A 24,449-nucleotide genomic window follows, 5' to 3' on the forward strand; every position below is an offset into this window, starting at 1 on the left:
GCTTCTTAAATTCAAATCTGCTCAGTGTGGTATATATGAAAATGTATCAGGATTGTTCTATTACGTGCATATTCCACTCAGCTTATTAAATTACAAGTTTTTTTCCTATTGAGTATGGGTTTTGTTAAGAGTCTTCAATATACATGTAAACCAGAAATTTACTTATCCGACCAACCCACTGTGAAATATGCGCCGCCTCCAGTCCCAGGATAAGAAGGAAGTACTGGCATACATTCCACAAGTGAACAAATGTTATCACCTTATTTACACCATTCCACTGACACTAAGAATAGATGTCATGAATTCTTCTGATCAATTCCACCCCCCTATCCCCCAGTGGTCAAGCACTTTCCTGCATCTTCTTAGCAGATGTGTAAGGTTACCAGCTTTCTCATGACGACAAGTAATTCATTTATAACTGGTCATTCATTCACAGACCAACAGCACAGACCTTTTTGCATGCACCAACTACATGGGTGGTTGTTAGGTAATTGAATAGTTTGGAGCTGGGAGCAGGTTACAGACAGAGAGTTAAGTTTTTATTTCTCGGGATTTCTCAGAGTTCTTCAGTCAAACCTCCCTGTAAACCGGAGGAAAACTAGTTTGAAACATAGAACATTACAGCACAGTACACGCCCTTCAGTTCTCGATGTTGCATCACCCTGTGAAACCAATCTGAAGCCCTTCTCACCTACACTGTTCCATTCTTGTCCATATGCCTATCCAATGGCCATTTAAAAGGCCTTAAAGTTGGCCAGTCTACTACTGTTGCAGACAGTGCATTCCACAACCCTATTACTCTCTGAGTAAAGAAACTACCTCTGACATCTATCCTATATCTATCACCCCTCAATTTGAAGCTATCCCACCTTAGGCTAGCCATCTCCATCCTAAGAAAAAGGCTCTCACTGTCCACCTGATCTAACCCTCTGATTATCTTATATGTATCAATTAAGTCACTTCTAAACCTCCTTCTCTCTAACAAAAACAGCCTCAAGTCCCTCAGCCTTTCCTCATAAGACCTTCCCTCCATGCCAGGCAAAGTCCTAGTAAATCTCCTCTGAACCCTGTCCAAAGCTTCCACATCCTTCCTATAATGTGGTGACCAGAACTGCATGCATTACTCCAAGTGCGGCCACACCAGTTTATCTTTGCTCGTAACAGTTGTGGTAAAATGTGACTTTTAACTGAAAAGTCAGAGGCTTGTTTTAAGTCTATCAGCCATTTTGTGCCTCTCACTAACCAGTTAAAGCAACCAAAGAAAAAAGACTAAAGCAAAGTGCTGGCCAGCAGAAAAACCATAAACATATCTCAACACAGTACCTAGGACAAAGACTACTGAATTGTTTTTCCCATTTCTCCTCCAGTCATAACCTATTGAACCCAGTATGTCTATGTGTAAAGGGAGTTTTGTAAGGGGATTAGAGTTTTAATTTATAGCATTATATGCCAATGTTTTATCTGTAGCTGGAACATAATTGCTTGTAAAAAATAGATTCTTGATCATTACAGGAATCCGGTCCATGCTATCTATCAGTCTGGGTCTGAAAGTCAGGTAAATTGGGAAACTTTGAGTACTTCATAAAATCTTTAACTTTTGTGATGACTGTGGGAATAGCTGGGCTCAATTTCCTCTAAGAATGCCATATAACATGAATGGTAAGGTACCTATCTTTGAGCCATGTTTCTGTAACAGCTATCATATCATACTCCTATGTGCCTACCTGTTCCCTCAGCTCGTATGGCTTCTTTTTCAACCTCCTTGTATTAGAACAGTTTCTATTTAGCCTTGATAAAGACAGTTCTTCCATAGAGCCATACAGAATGGAAACAGGCCCTTGGGACCAACTTGTTCAAGCCAACCAGATTTTCTAAATTGAACTAGTCCCATTTAACTGTGTTTGCCCACCTTGCTCTATACCTTTCCAGGTCCCTATCCAAAAGTCTCTTAAATGCTGTAATTGTATTGGCCTCTACCATTTCCTCAGGGAGCACATTCCATAAAGATTGTACATTTGCTTGCTGAGCTGGTATATTTGTTCTCAGAGGTTTCATCACCATGCTAGGTATCAGTGAGCCTCTGATGAAGCACTCATGTTCTGTCCCGCTTGCTATTTATCTGTCTTGGTCTGTTATGATATCACACACCATAACAGATCAAGACAGATAAACAGCAAGAGGGACAGAACACCAGCACTTCATTGGAGGCTCACTGATGACATTACCTCGCATGGTAATGAAACGTTTGAGAACAAATCTACCAGCTCAGCAAGCAAATGTACAACCTGAGGTACACATCTTCTCCAAAAGTGCAATCATTCCATATATGCACAACCCTATGTTAAAAAGTTACCACCACCAACCTCCTCCCCCCCCCCCCCCCCCACCCCCACCCAACCCGGTCTCTTTGATCTTTCCCCTCTCAACGTAAACCTATGCCCTCTAGTTTTGGACTCCCTTCCCCTGGGTAAAAGATCTTGGCTATTCACCCTATGCATGCCCCTCATGATTTTATAGTCCTCTACAAGGTCACTCCCTTAGCCTCCTGCGCTCTAAAGGGCTTGAAGATAAAAGACAGAGGGTGGTTATAGAGGGGTGTTTTTCAGACTGGAGCCTGTGACCAGCAGTGTGCCACAGGGATCAGTGCTGGGTCAGCTGTTATGTGTCACTTATATAAATGATTTGGGTGAGAATTTAGGAGGTATGGTTAGTAAGCTTGCAGATGACACCAAGATTGGTGGTGTAGTGGACAGTGAAGGTAGTTATCTGGCCATCCGAGATCTTGATCAAATGGGTCAGTGGGCTGAGGAATGGTAGATTTAGTTTAATTTAGATAAATCTATGTTGCATTTTGGTAGGTCAAATGAGGGCAGGACGTACACCTGTACAAATTGCATATGGGTGAAAAGATTATTGCAAATGCAGTGTAACTGAAATTTGTAAACCCAAGCCTCATATTTTTGCCCTACAACATCCTTGTCTTCAGCAGGTATGGATCTTGCACTTTCACCCATAACACTGACATTGACCCTGACCTTCCTCGGCATTGTCCCCACCATTCTCCAATTGCATCTTGCACCTAGAGAACTGCAAATTATGGCAGGAAACACAGCTTGCCGTCAACACCATCAATATCAGGCCCAACTGGTCACCAGAGATCATCCCAAAGTCTCCATGACCCCTTTAAAGTCACTCTAGCCTGTTAGCCCACTTCCATCCAATGCCCTCATGCGGAGACCCACCAGAATGTGTTTTACCTCCAACTTTCCTCATTTCTTCCACATTCGAACATTATGCTTTAAGAATGGTCACTGTGCTCATATACACTTTGGCTATTGAAGCCATGGTAGTGGTCACTGCCACTAATTTAGTTTGTACCGGAGATCTCTCATCACTGTCCTACTTTTCTCCTTCACAAATGTTTTTGTTTTGCATCTCACCCATGCCCATACAGCTTTGAGTCCCCTACACCTTTTGGTAGTGAGCTACCACAGCACCTACAGTTGCCTCCTTGAATTCAACCTAATGATCAATAGCTGGATCCTCAAAACTATATTTGGTCCAGTCCTCTGGATGATTTAACAATCATTCCTTCAGACATGACTGACCAGATCCTTGAACACTGGCTTTGCGTTCCCCAACTGATGATGCACAAATTCCCTAACTGCTTGTCCCACTGGACAGTCTATTGCCCACTTTCCAGACTGCAGTTGTACAGATTCCCCAAACATCAGCTTTCCTAGCTGACAAATGATCATGATCAATGCCCTGGACTGTGCCCCTGACTGACAGTACTGGGACCTCTTGGCCAACAGTGCCCTCCTCCCCTCCCCTTGACTAGATGGAGGATTAGCCACTTTCTAATATGGATATTTGGCTGAGCAAATCTGCACTGACAAATATCACAAAGTAGGTGCCTCTTGGTACCTCCTCCACCACGAACAGATCCCCACCAACAAGCTGCCTGTCTGTACATTTATGCAAAGGAGTGTGTCAAAACACAGTACTGACAGCCTTTGGCTCTGGCTGAAGAGGTACCAGGCATAGTTAATAAAGTGTAGCACTGGGAAAAGCACAGCAGGTCAGGCAGCAACTGAGCAGCAAGAGGGTCGATGTTTCAGGCTTGACCCTTCATCAAGACTCTTTTTTTAAAACTGATGAAGTGAGAACAGCAATCACTCCGTCCCTGAGTGGTATCGAACAACCAACCTTTTGGTTAACCGCCAAACGTGCTGACCAAATGCACCACAAGCAATGGCATAACATGGCACAGCAAGGAGGAGAAGCCGGGGGTGCTGAAAGCACTTAGATTGGCATGAAGTGCTTGATTACGAAGGGAGTAAATGAGCAGCCTTGAGATGTAGCCTGGTCCAATGGGTAATACAGATGTCTGTCTCTGTGTACAAAGCATCCTCACAGTAGCTTTTCAATTATAGTTGCCAGTGCACCCTATGTCTGTGCAACCTATGCAGCCTGCAAAGATATCATAAAGGGTCATGAAGGTCAAGAAGGATCTTTTTATTCATTCACAGGATGTGTGTGTCACTAGCTAGGCCAGCATTTATCGCCCTTCCTTAATCAACAGAAAGCAATCGACAGTCAAATACATTGCTGTGGGTCTGGATTCAAAGAATCTATCTAATGGGACTAGTCGGGTAGTTCTTTTGGAAGGTGGAACAGACGAGATGAGTTGAATAGCCTCCTTCTGTAACTGTAAAATTCAACGATTCTATATGCCGACCAGACCAGATAAGGACAGCAGTTTATTTCCTTAAAGGATATAGTGAACTAGGTGGAACTTTCTGACAGTCAACAACAAATTGCATGGTCATTGTTAAAATTAATTCCAGATTTGTATTGAACTCAAGTTCCACCATCTGCCAAGGCAGCATTCAAACCCAGGTCCCCAGAACATTACCTTGCTCTCTGGAGTAATAATCCAGCAATACCACCTCTCGGCCACTGCCTCCCCTGGGTGAGTAAACTCAGATGGAAATGTCCATAGATAAGGAGCGTGTGTGGCTGGCATCTGTGGATCATGCCCTGAAATGCTATTTGATAATCAGACAGGGGCTCCTCACAGCAAGCTGAAGTTACCAGGTACCCGCTCTGATTTCTATATTGAGAATTCTCAACGCCTAATTTGTTCAGCACATTTACTAAGATAGGGAGTTTAATATTAATAAGGCAAGTTGAATTAATCAGATATTTTACAAGCTAGAATCCCACTTAATAGGCAAATCTCCACTGACTGGCAAGAAACTTTTTCACTTGGCAAAACATTTAAAAAGTGCCTAAATGCTCCCAACATTTAAATATGCCTCAATGAACTTCTTGACCCATTCTACTACAAATCCAACCATTGCCCACATCACTCCGAACCCTATAAGATTCCAAACTCTCATCCTTGAATGGACCAATTACTCTTGCTACTCCTCTTTTTAGATTTTTGAAGAGCCATGAAAATACAGAACTCACTATCACATGTATTTCAAATAAATAGCCCAGAATTAATTGAGTGAAAACAAGGAAGATGAAATATAAACTTTTAGTATTAGATGAAGAAAGAGGGAAGGAAATTACCATGGAGCATGTATAATGGAATGGGAATTGAAGAGAAGCTGAATGGCCTGAATTGTCTCCTGTAGACTCAATGCAACTACATGTATCATATTTCCCCAGCTTCAATTTGATTTTTTGGATTCATCATTAAAACTAGTTGTTAAAACAGCATTCCAAAGAGGTGTGTAAATAAACTAAGATACAATAATAGTATCCAATGGATACAGAGAAATCACAATACAATAGAGCCTGGTCTAAGCAATGATTGCATGGAGTAAAAGATCAGCAGAGTGTGTAAACCTTAGGGTGACTGAAGAAACTCTCATCAATTTTGCCTCAATCCAATTCATAAGAACGAGGAGCAGGAGTAGGCCATCTGGTCCTTTGAGTCTGCCCCACCATTCAACAAGATCGTAAACTCAGCTCTACTTACCCGCCCTCTCACCATAGTCCTTAATTCCTTTATTGTTCAAAACAAAATCTATCTTAGCTTGAAAAACATCTACTGAGGTAGCGTCAACTACTTCACTGGGCAGGAAATTCCACAAATTTACAAACCTCTGGGTGAAAAAGTTCCTTCTTAACTCAGTCCTAAATCTGCTCCTAATCTTGAGTCTACGTCCTCTTGTCCTAGTTTCACCCGCCAGTGGAAACATCCTCACTACTTCTATCTTATCTATTCCCTTCATAATTTTATATGTTTATAATAAAAGTCATAAAGATATACTGCATGGAAACAGACCATTTGGTCCAACTCGTCTATGCCGACCAGATATCCCAACCTAATCTAGTCTCACTTGCCAGCACCTTGCCCATATCCCTCCAAATCCTTCCTATATATCCAATCATAGAACATACAACAACACAGCGCAGAACAGGCCCTTCGGCCCTCAATGTTACGCCGACCTGTGAACTATTCTCATCTCATCTCCCGAAACTATCCCATCACCATCCATATGCTTATCCAAGGATTGTTTAAATCTCCCTAATGTGGCTGAGTTAACTACATTGGCAGGCAAGGCATTCCACGCCCTTACCACTCTCTGAGTAAAGAAACTGCCTCTGACATCTGTCTTAAATCTATCACCTCTCAATTTGTAGTTAGGCCCCCTCATACAAGCTGATGTCATCATCCTATCTAATCCTCTGATCATCTCTACCAACGCCCCCCTTAGCCTTCCTCTTTCCAATGGAGAACAGACCCAAGTCTCTCAGCCTTTCCTCATAAGACCTTCCCTCCAGACCAGGCAACATCTTGGTAAATCTCCTCTGCACCTTTTCCATTGCTTCCACATCCTTCTCGAAATATGGTGACCAGAAATGTACATAATATTCCAAGTGCAGCAGCAGTAGCATTTTGTATAGTTGCAGCATGATATTGCGGCTCCGGAACTCAGTCCCACTTCCAATGAAACCTAACACACCGTATGCCTTCTTAGCAACACTATCAACCTGGGTGGAAACTTTCAGGGATCTATGTACATGGACTCCAAGATCCCTCTGCACATCCACACTACCAAGAATCTTTCCATTGACCCAGTACTCTGCCTTCCTGTTATTCTTCCCAAAGAGAATCACTTCATATTTAGCTGCATTGAACTCCATTTGCCACCTCTCAGCGCAATTCTGCAGTTTATCCAAGTCCCCCGCAACCTGTAACATTCTTCCAAACTGTCCACTACTCCACTGACTTTCGTGTCATCTGCAAATTTACTAATCCATCCACTTATGCCTGCATCTAAGTCATTTATAAAAATGACAAACAGCAGTGGTCTCAAAACAGATCCTTGTGGCACACCACTAGTAATCGGACTCCAGGCTGAATATTTTCCATCAACCACCACTCACTGCCTTCTTACAGAAAGCCAGTTTCTAATCCAAACTGCTAAATCACCCTCAATTCCATGCTTCTGCATTTTCTCCAACAGCCTTCCACGTGGATCCTTATCAAAGGCTTTACTGAAGTCCATGTATAAAAGCCCCCATTCTTCTAAATTCCAATGAGTATAATCCCAGTCTACTCAGTCTCTCCTCATAAGCCAACCCCCTCGACTCTGGAATCAGCCTAGTCAATCTCCTTTGCAGTTCCTCTGGTGCTAGCACATCCTTTCTTAAGTAAGAGACCAAAACTGCACACAGTACTCCAGGTGCGGCCTGACCAGCACCTATACAAGTGCAGCATAACATTATTGCTTTTAAACTCAATCCCTTTAGGAATGAAGGACAAAATTCCATTTGTCTACTTAATTACTTGCTGTACTCTGTGATTCATTCACAAGGACACCCAGGTCCCTCTGCATAGCAGCATGCTGTAACTTTTTACCATTCGAGTAATAATCCTTTTCACTGTTACTCCTACCAAAATGGATGACTTCACATTTATTAACATTGCATTCCATCTGCCAGACCTTTGCCCACTCACTTAATGTATCTATCCATGTTCCTCTGCAAAGTTTCACAGTGCACACTTTGCTCTGCCACTCATATTAGTATCTCATCTTCACTTAATATATAATATCTGATGATCATTCTGATCAGAAAATTACTGTAAAACAGCTCAATAGCTCTTGGCCGTATCTAAACTAGCTCCCAGAGAGAGAAGGCTCCATTCCAAAAACAAATAAGCAAAAAATATCTGTGCAGGGATTTCCCAACTTTAATGCAAACATTGCTGAATATTCAGATTTCAACTGTAAGCAGAATTTTAATTAATTTTCTATTCACTCGCGATTAATAGAATTCAGTTGATTAATCTTTGTATTCTGAGATACGGTTTTATTGATCTTCAAAAGTCAAGATTATTACCAGCAAACAACTCGGTCAGAGTGCAGGTAAGAACTTATTCTCCCAATTCTATATAACAATTGAACAAGGATTTAAAATATTTACTTCTAAAAATAGGTGTATTTGCCCTCAATATTAGAAACATACTCAATAATCAAATCAGTATTGTTTTCCAAACAAATGCTGCCAATACAAAAGCTCCAGTCATTACTGTTTCAAATTGAACAGCAAGATGAGAATACCAACCTTTAGATGTGTTGTCTGTTCAGAGCATGATCCCACACTCTGGATTAGTTCATTGCTAACCACTTGAGAGTACTTAGCAAATTCTATCTGAACCTTGAATTCACTAGCACCAGCTGACTGCATATAATATGACAAGCTAAGTTGTTTTTGCTTCTCTCATAGGAAAAAAAAACACAATAAATGGTTGTATTAAAACACATTTACAACTTTGTAATGACTTGTTGAAACATACTTGTTACACCCTGTGGCAAAATACTGCTGTCATGAGTAACTGTAAAGTGAATGACTGGAGTTATTCAAGAGGAGCTATATATTCCAAGTGCATTTGAGGTGGCAAAAGGAAAGGCATATGCCAGCCCTGTGTCCAGAGCAACACTCACAATCAGGACCAACTAGTCTGTTACAGTCTCTACCCTTTTGTTAGTACAAGCTCAGTTGTTGGCATTATCATCTTTCAGTCTGCAGGTAATAGGTTCAACTCCCACTTCAGCACCAAAATGAAAGCTGATATTCCAATAGAACCGCACTAGTAGGAGTGCTGTGTTTTGGATAAGACATTAAGATGGGCCCACCTAGCTTTTCAGATGGACGTAAGATCCTGCAGCCATTTCTCATCTCTCTGTCAACAGAGTAACTGCACATTAACAGACTGCTGTTTGTGGAGCTGCCTGTGTACAAATTTGGCTGTGGTGTTTCCTAAATTACAACAGTGACTTCAAAAGAATTTCACTGGATGCAAAGTGCTTTAAGTTGGTTGTGAATGGTAAAAGATAAATGCAAGTCTTCCTTTCTGTTCCTTATTTTCAGTATTGTCTCTCAATAGGACCCATGACATCCCAACAACACTTACCTCATGCTTGTTTGAAAGTAGGGATATTGACATCATCTTGTCATGCTGCTTTGAAAGGGCAATGAGAATTTGCCAGCAACAATGTCACCTCCAGTTGTTTGGGAATCACTTTCAGGGATTATACAACATGAATGACAACTCAGGCAACAGCTTTTAGCATGAAACAAGCTGTAGTTTATGTGATCCAATCTCTTGTGAGCAAACAGCAATAAACTTTATTGAATATAGCTAAATAGAGAGGATAATGAGAGGACATCTTATCTGGGGAGAGAGAGAAATGAGAGAAAACACCTTTAACATTCACGCCCATCACTATTTATGCACTGTGGTAGTAGGGTGTACCATCTATAAGATGCTCTTCAGTAACTCATCAATGGCCTCTACATAACATATTCCAACCTCACAAACATAACCACCAAGAAGCATAAGAGCAGCAAATGCATAGGACCATCATTACCTACAAGCATTCCCCTAAGCCACACACCACCTTGACTGTTTTTTAAATTCTTTCTAGGGAATGTGTGCTTTGTTGGCTGCACCCGCATTTATTTTTCGTTCTAAATGGTCCGTTGGAAGAAAATAAGAAATTAAAAACATGCCACTGTGCTTTCGCTAGGTCAAGATCACGGAACAAAGAGGATTGATGAGGGCAGAGCAGTAGATGTGATCTATATGGACTTCAGTAAGGCATTCAACAAGGTTCCCCATGGGAGACTGATTAGCAAGGTTAGATCTCATGGAATACAGGGAGAACTAGCCATTTGGATACAGAACTGGCTCAAAGGTAGAAGACACAGGGTGGTGGTGGAGGGTTGTTTTTCAGACTGGAGGCCTGTTACCAGTGGAGTGCCACAAGGATCGGTGCTGGGCCCTCTATTTTTTGTCATTTACATAAATGATTTGGATATGAGCATAAGAGGTACAGTTAGTAAGTTTGCAGACGACACCAAAATTGGAGGTGTAGTGGAGAGCGAAGAGAGTTACCTCAGATTACAACAGGATCTGGACCAGATGGGCCAATGGGCTGAGAAGTGGCAGATGGAGTTTAATTCAGATAAATGCGAGGTGCTGCATTTTGGGAAAGCAAATCTTAGCCAGACTTGTACACTTAATGGTAAGGTCCTAGAGAGTGTTGCTGAACAAAGAGACCTTGGAGTGCAGGTTCATAGCTCCTTGAAAGTGGAGTCGCAGGTAGATAGGATAGTGAAGAAGGCGTTTGGTATGCTTTCCTTTATTGGTCAGAGTATTGAGTACAGGAGTTGGGAGGTCATGTTGTGGCTGTACAGAACATTGGTTAGGCCACTGTTGGAATATTGCGTGCAATTCTGGTCTCCTTCCTATTGGAAAGATGTTGTGAAACTTGAAAGGGTTCAGAAAAGATTTACAAGGATGTTGCCAGGGTTGGAGGATCTGAGCTACAGGAGGAGGCTGAACAGGCTGGGGCTGGTTTTCCCTGGAGCATCAGAGGCTGAGGGGTGACCTTATAGAGGTTTACAAAATTATGAGGGGCAGAGATAGGATAAATAGACAAAGTCTTTTCCCTGGGGTCAGGGAGTCCAGAACTAGACGGCATAGGTTTAGGGTGAGAGGGGAAAAATATAAAAGAGACCTAAGGGGCAACATTTTCACGCAGAGGGTGGGAGCTGCCAGAGGATGTGGTGGACGCTGGTACAATTGCAACATTTAAGAGATATTTGGATGGTTATATGAATAGGAAGGGTTTGGAGGGATGTGGGCCATGTGCTGGCAGGTGGGTCTAGATTGCGTTGGGATATCTGGTCGGCATGGACGGGTTGGACCAAAGGGTCTGTTTCCATGCTGTACATCTCTATGGCTCTAACTGCCTTTCTAATAGCACTGTGGATATTTCTGCACCCCAAGCACTCCAGTGGAAGGCAGCTCACCATCTTCTCCAGAATGTTTTAGGACGGGCAGAAAATGACCCAGCCAGAGGTGCCCACATCCCAAGGATAAATACAGTAGCTTTTTATATTAAAAACATCATTCAATCCACCACGATTCATAACACCAACCTTAAATCATAAGACCACCCACATGAGAAGTGTGTGTCACTTGCTGGACCAGCATTTATTGCTCATCTGAAATGCCCTGGAGAAGGTGGTAGTGCGCTACCTTCTGTTGCAGACCTTGGAACAGTGAATGGCTCACAGGGAATTTAGGAATCAACCCATTGCTATGGATCTGGAGTCGCATTTAGGCCAGACCAGGGAAGGATTGCAGTTTTCTTCCTTAAAGGACATTAGTGTATCAGATGGATTTTAAAAACAGTCAATACTGATTAAATGGTCACCATCAGGCTAGCTCATTATTGAATTTGAATTTCACAATGTAATATGGTGGGATTTGAATCTATGACCCGAGAATATGAGCTTGGGCCTCTGGAGAACCAGTCCAGTGACCTTAAAACTACACTACCACAAAATATTCATCAAGTTATTAATCCAGTAAACATTCTCTGAATTGCTTCCAATGCTTTTCATCCTTCCTTAAGAAAATATTGTACGTTCTCCGAAATAGTCTCACCATTCAAAGTTTGGGAGAAGATTTGTAGCTTGGGTGCTCATTGTTGTGGTTCTGTTCGCCGAGCTGGGAATTTGTGTTGCAGACGTTTGTGCACAAAACACTACATAGGACAAACAGGAAGACAGCTAACAATCCGCATCCATGAACACCAACTAGCCACGAAACGACACAACCAGCTATCCTTAGTAGCCACACACTCAGATGACAAGCAACATTAATTCGATTGGGACAACACTACTGTTATAGGACAAGCCAAACAGAGAACAGCCAGGGAATTCCTAGAGGCATGGCACTCATCCACAGATTCAATCAATAAGCACATCGACCTGGACCCAATATACCGGCCACTGCAATGGACAGCTGGAACTGACAACCGGAAGCAGCAGATACAAATCACTATAAATGCCGGAGGAAAGATCACAGAAGCGCTTCACAGGAGGCTCCCAAGCACCAAGTATGTCACCTAGACAGGGGACGAAACGTCTGCAACACAAATGCCCAGCTCGGCGAACACAACCACAACAACGAGCACCCGAGCTACAAATCTTCTCCCAAATATTGAGATGTTTTGTGCGCCACATCTAAGTCAGGATAAGGCATTGGAAAGAGTTCAAAGAAGGTTTACAGGAATGATCCCAGAGATGAAGACCTTGTCACATGAGGAGTAAGTGAGGACCCTAGATCTGTACTCAGTGTTTTTAAAAGGATTAAAGAGGACTTTATTGAAACTTACATAATACAGAGAAGCCTGAATAGAGTGAACATGGAGGGGATGGTTCCACTAGTCGGAGAGATGAGGACCAAAGGCACAGCCTCAGAGTGAAGGGACGGCCCTTCAGAACTGAGATGAGGAATTTCTGCAACCAAAGTGAGGTGAACGAGTGAGGGACAGACATGGATAGGTTCTTGATTAGTGAAGGGTTCAAAGGTTATAGGGGAAGGCAGAAGAATGGGGCTGAGAAACATAAAGACTATATACTTTTATTTTTCTGTACTTTTGATTGTGGCTGAAATGTGAAAAGAATTGTTTTAAAAACGATGGACTGCTGCACTTCTTCAAGCAAGTATCCTGATATTTATAGTAAATACTGTTTACACAGCTGCTTATTCAAGCAACATCGGAATTTAGGAGCTGGAGCCAAGGTGACAACAACAAATACAGTTTTGGCTTGCAATAGGTAATTGACTGGGCTGTGGACCAGTGACCAATTATTAATGACAAAGGCCTTCCCTGCCTGCCAACAACTATGTGATTGGGTCCCAGCTTAAGGATGTGAATATCTATGAAGCAATTAGTTCTAAACGAAGGCAGGAGTGTCTATTTTTTTCTCTGCAGTATAAAGCAACTCAAGCCTGAAGATAGCCAGTTTATTTCCCCTTTCCAATGGCTGTAAGCTGTGACTTTTAATTAGTACGTCAAAAACCTTCAATAAAAGCAAACTTGTGACTGGTATTGAGATCGAAGGGAGCTATTCTTGTGGGATGAGTTTCACATGAACCCTACTGGGACCAATGTGTTGACAAATCAAATAACTAGGGCTGTAGAGAGGATTTAAAACTAATTTGGAGCGGGGCAGGGGTCGGTTGGTGATGGGAGGAGAAAACATAGGCTTACAAAGCAAGAGGATACAGCAGCAATACAGGGCAGCTATTTGGATAATGATACCGATAGTGGGGCAGGAAAAGACAGCATGCTGACATAGAAAAACAGCAGTAAATATGATCAAAGGAGGACAAAATGGTAAAAAGGGAAAAGTAATGGCTCTTTGTGTGAATTTGCATAGTATTTGGAATATAACAAATGAACTAATGATATAAAGACAGATATTATCTTAAAGCCCTTACAAAAACATGATCACAAGGATACCTGTCCGGCTATAAACATTTTAACTTTTTGAAAGGACAAGCAGGATGGAAAGGTTGATGAGGTGGCATGGTTAGTACAGAATAGAATACTTAAGAGATCAAGAAATGATCCTAGATTAGAATCTGGAGAATCCAGAGGGGAGTGAAGAAATAAAAAAAAGGAGACACTGCTAGGAGTATTGTACAGGCTCCTTAACAGTAGTTATAAAGTGGTACAGGGAATAAATCATGACAAAATGAGGACTTGTAACAAAGGCAGTGTATTAATCATGGGTGCCTTTAATCTTCACATAGACTGGGTTCGTCAGATTAGCAAAGACAGACACAAGTAACAACTCAAAGTGTATTCAAGACAATTTCCTAGAGCAATAGGTTATGAATCAAAACAGGGATCAATCTATTTTAGACCTGCTAAGGTCTAATGAAACAAGTTTAATTAATAGTGTTAGAGTAAAAGACCCTCACAGAAACAGTAATCATAACCACAGTCGCATTACAATGCAGAAGGTTACCATTTGGCCTATTGTGCCTTCATCATCTCATTAAATGAGCACCATTATCCTGTGCCAATTTTCTTTTTCTCCCATATTCTTGCACGCTATTTTTATCTAAATAATCATCCAATGCCTCAGTTGATCCTCTTCCACCTCCCCTCCAGGCAGTGCATTCAATACACCATTCATCAGTAAGAAAGATCCACAGAACAGAAAAAAGGCCCTTTGGCTCATCACGTCAGAGCTGGGCAAAAACAAATACCTAATTATTCTAATCCCATTTTCCAGCACTTGTTCCAAAGCCTTTTACATCTTAACTTACCAACTGCACATCTAAATACTTCTTAAATGTTAGGAAACTTTCTGTCTCTACCACATTTTCAGGCAATGAGTTCTAGATTCCCACCGCCCGCTGGGTGAAAAATCGTTTTCCTCATACTTCCTCTGCCCCTTACTTAAATGTATGCCCCTGGTCACTGATCTCTCCATCAAGAAGGAAAGCTTCTTCCTGTCTACCTGTCCATGCCATTCATAACCTTATACTCCTTAATCATGTCTCCTCTCAATTGTTCTGCTCTAAGAACATGAGAAATGGGAGCAGGGGTAGACAATTCAACTTCACGAGCCAGCCCTGCTAATTAATATGACTATGGTTGATCTCATCTCAGCCTCAATCTCACTTTCCTGCCCACTGTCATCAACCCATTACTAATTAAAAATCTGTCTAAATCATCCTCAAATTTAATTAATATCCCAAAGTCCACCATACTCTGGAGTTCTAAATTACACAGATTCCAAGGAAACCAACCCCACACTGTACAATCGCTCTTCATAACTGGACACAGATTTCCAGTTGCTAAACATGACTTAAGCATCACCCTCTGTTTCCTGCCACTCCAAATCCAATTAGCCAAATTTCCTTGGATCCCATGGGCTCTTACCTTTGTTATTAATCTCCCATGTGAAACTTTATCAAAAGCCTTCTTGAAGTCCAAGTCGAACCTGTTGAATGCACCATCCTCACCTACAGACCTGGTCAGCCTTTTTAAGGATTCAATCAAGTCAGTCAAACATGACTTCTCATGAACAAAACCATGCTGATTGTTCTTGATTAATCCCTGCCTTCTAAATGCAGATTAACTCTGTACCTCAGAATTACATCCAATAGTTTCCCCACACTGAAGTTAAACTCACTGGGCTGTATTTTCCTGATTTATCCCTTGCTCCCTTCTTGAATAATGGTATCACATTGGCTGTCCTCCAATTCTCTGGTACTCTCCCTTGACTAGGTTTAGAAAATTTTGCAAGCGATCTTGCTATTTTCTCCCTTGCTTCACTCAACAACTCAGGACATATCTCATCTGGCCTTGGATATTTATGTAGTTTTGAGATTGCCAGTCCACTCAGAACCTCTTCTCTGTCTTTTTGAATTTCTTCAATTGTACCACAGTCTTTCTGCCTGATTTCTATACCCATATTGTTCTTCTCACGAGCAAACACTGCCACAAAGCATTCATTTAGAACTTTCCCCTGACTCAACGCACAAGCTACCAAATGTGGTCCTTAATGAGTTCTCCTTTTTCCTTGTTAATCTTTTACCCTTAATGCACCTGTAAAATAAATGAGGATTTTATAAAAACCTAAAGAACTGCAGACGCTGTAAATCAGAAACAAAAACAGAAGTTGCTGGAAAACTTCAGCAGGGGTGGCAGCATCTGTGAAGACAAATCAGAGTTAACGTTTTGTGTTCGGTCACCTGAAGGGTCCTTTATTTTACCTGGCAGTACTTTTTCATGTCCCCTGTTACTTCTCCTAATCACTTTTTTTAAGTTCCTTCTGCACATTTTATAGCCCTCTAGGGCTTCTGCTATTTTGATCTCTTGGTACCTGCCATAAGCCTCCATTTCTTTCTCTTCTGAGGAAGTTATGAGCAAATCTTGGACATGTTGACACCAAGCAATGCTACACTCAACCTGAGATGGATTCTTGATTCCAGCGTGAGGAAATAGGGGCTGGATGAGAAGCTTCCAGTCTGAAATTGGTGGGGGTACTTTATAATGAAGAGTAAAAATTGACCTCAGAGTTAAGACTGGCATTAATGGGAGTGATGAATATCTCACCACCTTTGAGAGCTGTTCTTAATCCAAAATACTGCTTTTAGGACCTCATCACATTTTCTACCTATGTCATTGTTACCAATATGTATCATGTCCTCTGTCTGTTTGCCCTTCCCCACTTCAGAATGCTCTGCAGCTGTTCAGTGGCATCTTTAACCCTGGCACCAGGGAATGAACCTACCATCCCAGAGTCTCTTTTACAGATGCAGAAATGCATGTCTGTCCCTCATATTATTAGCGTCCCCCAGATTATTTTTTATTCGTTCATAGGACAGACAGATTGGTCGAGCATTTACTACCCGTCTCTAGTTTCCTTTGAGAAGGTGGTGGTGAGATGCCTTCGTGAACTGCTGTAGTGCATTCAGTTTAGGCTGATCCCATTAGGGAGGAAGCTCCTGGATTTTTGACTCAGTGAATTGAAGGATCAGCAATGCATTTCCAAGTTAGAATCACTGCAGTGATGCCAGGTATGTAGGCTACATGTCTCAAAGAGCAGCAGTTTGTTTCAAACAACATGTTTCTTCAGTTGTCTGATCATGCCCATCAAGCCTATACTTGCAAAATTTTCAACACAATGCCTAACATTAGAAGTGAATCTGTAATTGGACAGCATTTGAGGGATAATCCTGAGTTTGCAAGTTCTTCTGACAACCTATTTAGGATTGTCAGCCAGCCTCACAGTATATTGCATGTGTGTATACTGGAAACCTGATACATTAATACACAGGGTCCTGTACTTTGCGGACAGAGAGAGCAGGTACAGGCACTATGCCCATTTCAATTCAAAAAATAGGTGTCAGCCATTCACTGGTTCCTATCTCCAGAACATGTCTACTTGCTAACTATTAATCAGTGCATTCTCAAGGCAACACCCCTACCAGTCAGAATCTATTTGCTAACCAATCAGTACTCTTCTCTCATTTGCTTTTCCCTTGAATTTCTATTCTTGCATAATGTCGCAATAAGAACAAAATGAAAAGCTAAGTAAGTGGCATGGTTGTTCAGTGGTTAGACTTCTGCCTCACAGCACCAGGTGACCCAGATTTGATTCATCCTCAGGCAACTGTTTGCATGGAGATTGCGCATTCTCCCTGCGTATACGTTGGCTTCCACTATGTGCTCTGGTTTCCTCCCACAGTCCATGTGCAGACTGAGTGCATCAGCCATGGTAAAAGTTACAGGGATAGAGGTGGGGGAGGGTGGAGGGCACTGGGGATGGGATGCCCTTCAGAGGGTCGGTGTGAACTCAATGGGGTGAATGACCTGCTTCCACACTGTAGGTATTCTAGTTTTTCAACAATATTGAGGGCAACGTAGTGACTCAGTGGTTAGCACTGCCGCCTCACAATGCCAGGGACCTGGGTTCGATTCCAGCCTCAGGCACCTCAGGTGGAGTTTGCATACTCTCCCCGTGCCTGTGTGGGTTTCCTCCGTGTGCTCCAGTTTCCTCCCACAATCCATTAGATGAGTTGTCCCTGCTAAATTGCCTATTGTGTTCAGGAATGTGTAGGTTAGGTGCATTAGTTAGGGGAAATGTAGAGTATTAGGGTGGGGGTCTGGGTGGGTTACTCTTTGAAGTGTTGGTGTGGACTTGTTGGGCCAAATGGCCTGTTTCCATACTGTAGAGATTTTAAGATTCTATTCTATGATTCTAATACTTAAATTAAATAATAAGGTGGAATGATCATAATGGTAATCATGGAAGCTTACCTTCCATTTTACAAATCTATCAATGATGGTGAATTTCAATGCTTTTTTTCATTCATTCATGGAATGTGGGCATCACTGGTTAGGTCAGCATTAATTGCCCATCCCCAATTGCCTAGAGGGCAATTAAGAGTCAATCACACTGTTGTGGGTCTGGTAAGTTTTTTTTCCCTAAAGGACATTAATGAACGAAATGGGTTTTTCTAACAACTGGCAATGGTTTCACGGTCAACAGCAGACTCTTAATTCCATCATCGACCTTGGCAGAGCCCAGGTCTCCAGGAATTTAGCTGGGACTCTGGATTAACAGTCCATCGATAATACCACTAGGCCATTGCCTTCCCAAAGCAAGCTTTTCAAAAAATTAAATTATGGGGAAGTACTGGCATAGTAGCAATTTCACTTAAGTAATCCTCCAGAGTCTCAGTTTAATGTCCCAAGAATTATTTCCTTTTGATCATGTTGTCAACAAACTCTTCCAAATACGTGGTCTCTACCACCTAGAAGGATAAGAGTAGCAGATACTAGGGAACACCATCAGCTGCAAGAAAAAACCCAGATCATCCTGCCTAGGGACTATAAATTACTATACATGTTAATGCTGCTCCCTTACTTATGCCTCCCTCTCCCTCAGTGCCCTTTGTTACTGACTGTGTTAATGTTAATCCAGTTAACCTAACTAATGTTAATCCAGTTCCCTCACACTGACATTTAGTAATTTCTTTGTTCCCAGTGACCTCTTCTCTCTTGATGTTAATCTGGCTCCCTTATACTGTCACACATACTGCCATTTGCTGCTCCCTGCCTTTATTGTGCTCAGCAATTCCGCTTTTCTTATTTCAGTTGATAAGCTACTTTGTTAAATCTGTAAGCCTCTGTTATATTCCTTTGGTGGGCAGAAGCATGGATTGGGGCTAATGTTAGAGTCATAGAGTCCCACAGCATGGAGACAGGCCCTTTGGCCCAAACTGACCAAAATGTCCATCGATGCTAAACCCATTTCCCTGCACTTAGAACATAGAACAATACAGCACAGAACAGGCCCTTCGGCCCACGATGTTGTGCTGAACTTCTATCCTAGATTAAGCACCCATCCATGTACCTATCCAAATGCTGCTTAAAGGTTGCCAATGATTCTGACTCTACCACTCCCACGGGCAGTGCATTCCATGCCCCCACCACTCTCTGGGTAAAGAACCCACCCCTGACATCTCCCCTGTACATTCCACCCTTCACCTTAAATTTATGTCCCCTTGTAACACTCGGTTGTACCCGGGGAAAATGTTTCTGACTGTCTACTCTATCTATTCCTCTGATCATCTTATAAACCTCTATCAAGTCACCCCTCATCCTTCGCCGTTCCAACGAGAAAAGGCCGAGAACTCTCAACCTATCCTCATACGACCTATTCTCCATTCCAGGCAACATCCTGGTAAATCTTCTCTGCACTCTCTCCAAAGCTTCCACATCTTTCCTAAAGTGAGGCGACCAGAACTGCACACAGTACTCCAACTGTGGCCTAACCAAAGTCCTGTACAGCTGCAACATCACTTCACGACTCTTGAATTCAATCCCTCTGCTAATGAAGGATAATACACCATAGGCCTTCTTACAAACTCTATCCACCTGAGTGGCAACCTTCAAAGATCTATGTACATAGACCCCAAGATCCCTCTGTTCCTCCACCTGACTAAGAACCCTACCATTAACCCTGTATTCCGCATTCTTATTTGTTCTTCCAAAATGGACAACCTCACACTTGGCAGGGTTGAACTCCATCTGCCACTCCTCAGCCCAGCTCTGCCCACTTGGCCCATATCCTTCTAAACCTTTCCTGTCCATGTACTTGACCAAATGCCTTTTAAATATTGTTAATGACCCACCTCAACCACTTCTGTTGGCAGCTCATTCCAACTCCATAATGCCCTATGTGTAAAAACGTTGCCCCTCAGGTTCCCTTTTATTTTTTCCCCTCTAACCTTAAACTGACGCCCTCTACTCCTCAATTCCCCAACTTTAGGAAAAAGACTAAGTGCATTCACCCTATCCATACCTGTGGTGATCTTATACACCTCTATAAGGTCCCCTCTCAATCTCCTACACTCTAAAGAAAAATGTCCTAGCTTGTCTAACCTCTCCCTACAACTCAGACCATTTCTTCTGCACTCTTTCCAGTTTAATAACATCCTTCTTATAACGAAGTGACTAAAACTGAAACCAATACTCCAATGTCCTGTATAACTGCAACATAACTTGCCAACTTCTATACTCAATGCCCTGACTGATGAAGGCCAGTGTGCCAAAACCCTCCTTCACTGTCCTGTCTACCTGTGGCTCCACTTTCAGAGAACTGTGCACCTAAACTCTAAGGTCCTTCTGTTCCACTACACTCCTTAAGGCCCAACCATTCACCATGTAACTCCTATCTTGATTTGACTTTCTGAAATGCAAGACCCCATATTAAACTCCATTTGCCATTTCTCAGCCCACTTCCCAAGCTGACCAAGGTCCTGCTGCAATTTCTGATAACCTTCCTCACTGTCCATGATACCATCTATTTTAGTGTCATCAGCAAACCTACTAATCAAACCTTGTACATTCACATCCAAATCATTGATATAGATAACAAACAGTAATGGGCCCAGCACCAACCCTTGAGGCACTCCACTAGTCACAGGCCTCCAGTCTGACAAGCATCCTTCCACTATTACCCTCTGCTTCCTACCATCAAGCCAATTGTGAATCCAATTTGCCAGCTAGCCCTGGATTCCATGCAATGTAACCTTCCAGAGCAGCCTACCATGTGGAACCTTATCAAAGGCCTTACTGAAATCCATATTGAATATGTCTACCACCCTGCCCTCTTCAACCTTCTTGGTCACTTCATCAAAGAACTCCAACAAATTTGTGAGGCATGATCGCCCACTCACAAAGTCATACTGCCTACGCCTCATCAAATCTTGTCTTTCCAAATGCATATACAGAGGAACCTCAATTATCCGAAGGTCATGGGCGGGGAGTATTTCATTCAGTTAATCGAATTCCAGATAATTGTATGTTGGATAACAGTTTAGCCAAGAATCGGGACCTTGCACTCTTGCTGGATAATCCGAAATTCGTATAATCGAATGCCAGATGACAGAGGTACCTCTGTATATCTTATCCCTCAGAATCTTAAGTAACTCACCCAACCCACTAATTATAGAACATAGAACATAGAACAATACAGCGCAGTACAGGCCCTTCGGCCCTCGATGTTGCGCCGATCAAAGCCCACCTAACCTACACTAACCCACTATCCTCCATATACCTATCCAATGCCCGCTTAAATACCCATAAAGAGGGAGAGTCCACTACTGCTACTGGCAGGGCATTCCATGATCTTACGACTCGCTGAGTGAAGAACCTACCCCTAACATCAGTCCTATATCTACCCCCCCTTAATTTAAAGCTATGCCCCCTTGTAATAGCTGACTCCATACGCGGAAAAAGGTTCTCACTGTCAACCCTATCTAACCCCCTAATCATCTTGTACACCTCTATCAAATCACCCCTAAACCTTCTTTTCTCCAAAGAAAACAACCCCAAGTGCCTCAGCCTTTCCTCATAGGATCTTCCTACCATACCAGGCAACATCCTGGTAAACTTCCTCTGCACCCGTTCCAGTGCCTCCACATCCTTCCTATAGTATGGCGACCAAAACTGCACACAATATTCCAGAAGCGGCCGCACCAGAGTCTTATACAACTGCAGCATGACCTCAGGACTCCGGAACTCAATTCCTCTACCAATAAAAGCCAGTACGCCATATGCCTTCTTCACTGCACTATTTACCTGGGTGGCAACTTTCAGAGATCTGTGTACATGGACACCAAGATCCCTCTGCTCTTCCACACTACCAAGTAGTCTACCATTAGCCCAGTAATCCATCTTTTTATTACTCTTACCAAAGTGAATCACTTCACACTTAGCTACATTGAACTCCATTTGCCACCTTTCTGCCCAGCTCTGCAGCTTCTCTATATCCCGCTGTAACCTGCCATATCCTTCCTCACTGTCTACAACTCCTCCGACTTTCGTATCATCCGCAAACTTGCTCACCCAACCTTCTAACCCTTCCTCCAGGTCATTTATAAAAATGACAAACAGCAATGGTCCCAAAACAGATCCTTGCGGAACACCACTAGTGACGGCACTCCAAGATGAATCTTTGCCATCAACTACTACCCTCTGTCTTCTTCCAGAGAGCCAATTCCTAATCCAAACCTCCAACTCACCCTCAATGCCATATCTCTGTATTTTCTGCAGTAGCCTACCATGGGGGACCTTATCAAACGCCTTACTAAAATCCATATATACTACATATACTAATTAAAATGCTAATTCTGATTTGCAACTAAAGTTGTTCACTAACAACATGCTGTCCCATCAACAGCACCTCTGAAAATTATTCTCATCTTTATATGACATTAATTATACCAAAGCATGAATGAGATCTTGCAGTGCAGCTGTCTTACCGGCTGCTCTGGGTATGAATCAAGGGGAATTGACTGTGTTGCCATCATGGTTTCAAGGGAAGCTGGAAGAATGCTTGCATCATGAGGAAGGAAGCTGGTGACCCTGAAACATAAAGAAGGGAGGTTAAGGAAGGTATAGTTTGAGGTACGGTTCATAACTTTATCCTCCCCCTTTTATTTTTCATGACATGGACTATATCCTGTCAAAAGCACTGGCATAGAGGCGACTATTCTGTCTGTGTCTTGATTATTATGCAACTAGCTGCCTTAATGTGATGTGACACACCCTGGAGTGTATCAGCATTCATTTTTCATCTACACAGCAGGAATTTCCAAAGGGTAGATTGTGATCAAAATCAAAACTGGATACTAAACAGATGGGCACCTCACACCTGTGTTCAGAAATATTAGACCAGCAGTCACCATATCCCTAAAATATAAACTCCAGAGCTCTGCAAAAGCAAACTCACTCCAAAATGTAGAAGTGTACTGGGGAGTGGGAGGGGGCTCAGGGAGGATGTACTGTATGATGCTATTATTGATTTACAATAATGACAAAGTGAGGAGGTATAGTTTATCACAAAGGTTTAAACATCGCTTTAGGAAAGGAATTGGGAATTTGCTGAGTCAGCAACAGTGAAATGGGAATACTCTAAAGTTGGGAATCTACAAGCACAGAATAAAATAGGAGGCTCTACTCCTGCAGAGGTGATATAAAGAGTCAAGGTCACAATTGTTAACACTGCCTTACACTTAGATTTATAGTGGGGAAGTTGGTGTGTGCGAATTGCATCTCGTGTGTGAAACCTCAGGAAAAGTAGTAACATATGGTGGCAGCGGTGGGATTCCAACATTCACGGAACTTCTAGGCAGACTGAATAAGCCATTGTCTGAGTGTTGGTTGCATGAGACGGATGGGCCCATAAGGTAAGATTCATCTTGATCTCTCTCTCTGTAAACTTAACACTCAGTTGACCCCTCGTCTCCTTGGGCTTGGTGGTGACAGAATCTTTGAGGTACCTCACATACTTCCACCCAACAAGTCGCTTTGCAAGGAAAAAGGTTTTAATCAAGGTTAGAGTGCCCAGGGTTTTAATCAGAGTTAGAGTCCCCAGGACTTTGATTGGGGTTACAGTATAGAGTACTCCAGACATCTGGAGTAAGAAAAGGGGTTCGAGTCCCCTGGAAAAAGAAGTTTGGATTCCTCTCATGGCGAGATTTGAGGCTCTGGAACATTTAGAAACCAGGAACTTCAAAGAAAAACATCTAAATAAAATTTGGTACTTCTTAAAGTTATCATCTTTGACTCCCACACCTCCCCTTAGAAGTACTTTTAGGGCAACAATGCATCACTGAGAAAATGGGAAGAAAGTGGAGCCAGTCTACTCAGATCCCAACAGTCAAATGCATTGATTGCAAGGGACGCTTTGTCCAGGTTTTTGTTGTGGGAGTCTCAGTTTCTGGGCTGTGGATTCAACTCAGCGAGTCTTTCTTCTAGGGGAAGGGAGTGGCTTGGACTGTGGCACCATGTGGTCTGCTGTGAGGGCTTTCTCTTTTCATAAGTGTAATTTCATCGAGAGGATGTGGAAAATAAAAGACAACAAACACTGAAATTAAGGTTGTACTAATACTTGGGTCAAAAAAAGAAAGTTTCAATGTAAATTGTGCCATGTTGAGAATGTTTGATATTTAAATATTTTGGTTTGTTAAAATCCTGGTTCAGAAAATCCTTTTAAGTAATTGTTTTGCTGTGTTTGAATCA

General features: G+C 42.3%; 1 protein-coding gene across 3 annotated transcripts in view; it reads right to left on the minus strand.

Annotated features, from left to right (window-relative positions):
• LOC140486540 (homeobox protein PKNOX1-like) overlaps positions 1–24,449 on the minus strand; it is a 114,468-nt gene that overhangs the window by 84,123 nt on the left and 5,896 nt on the right. For 2 of the 3 annotated variants that reach the window (XM_072585822.1, XM_072585824.1), the window contains exon 2: positions 22,688–22,790. In XM_072585822.1, the coding sequence (XP_072441923.1) occupies positions 22,688–22,735 (48 nt within the window). In that variant the 5' untranslated portion in view covers positions 22,736–22,790. Of the gene's footprint in view, positions 1–22,687; positions 22,796–24,449 lie in introns of those variants that run through there. The other variant, XM_072585825.1, reaches the window with a different exon arrangement.

This window comes from Chiloscyllium punctatum, chromosome 15 (assembly GCF_047496795.1).
Source record: "Chiloscyllium punctatum isolate Juve2018m chromosome 15, sChiPun1.3, whole genome shotgun sequence".
Classification (NCBI taxonomy): Eukaryota; Metazoa; Chordata; class Chondrichthyes; order Orectolobiformes; family Hemiscylliidae; genus Chiloscyllium; species Chiloscyllium punctatum.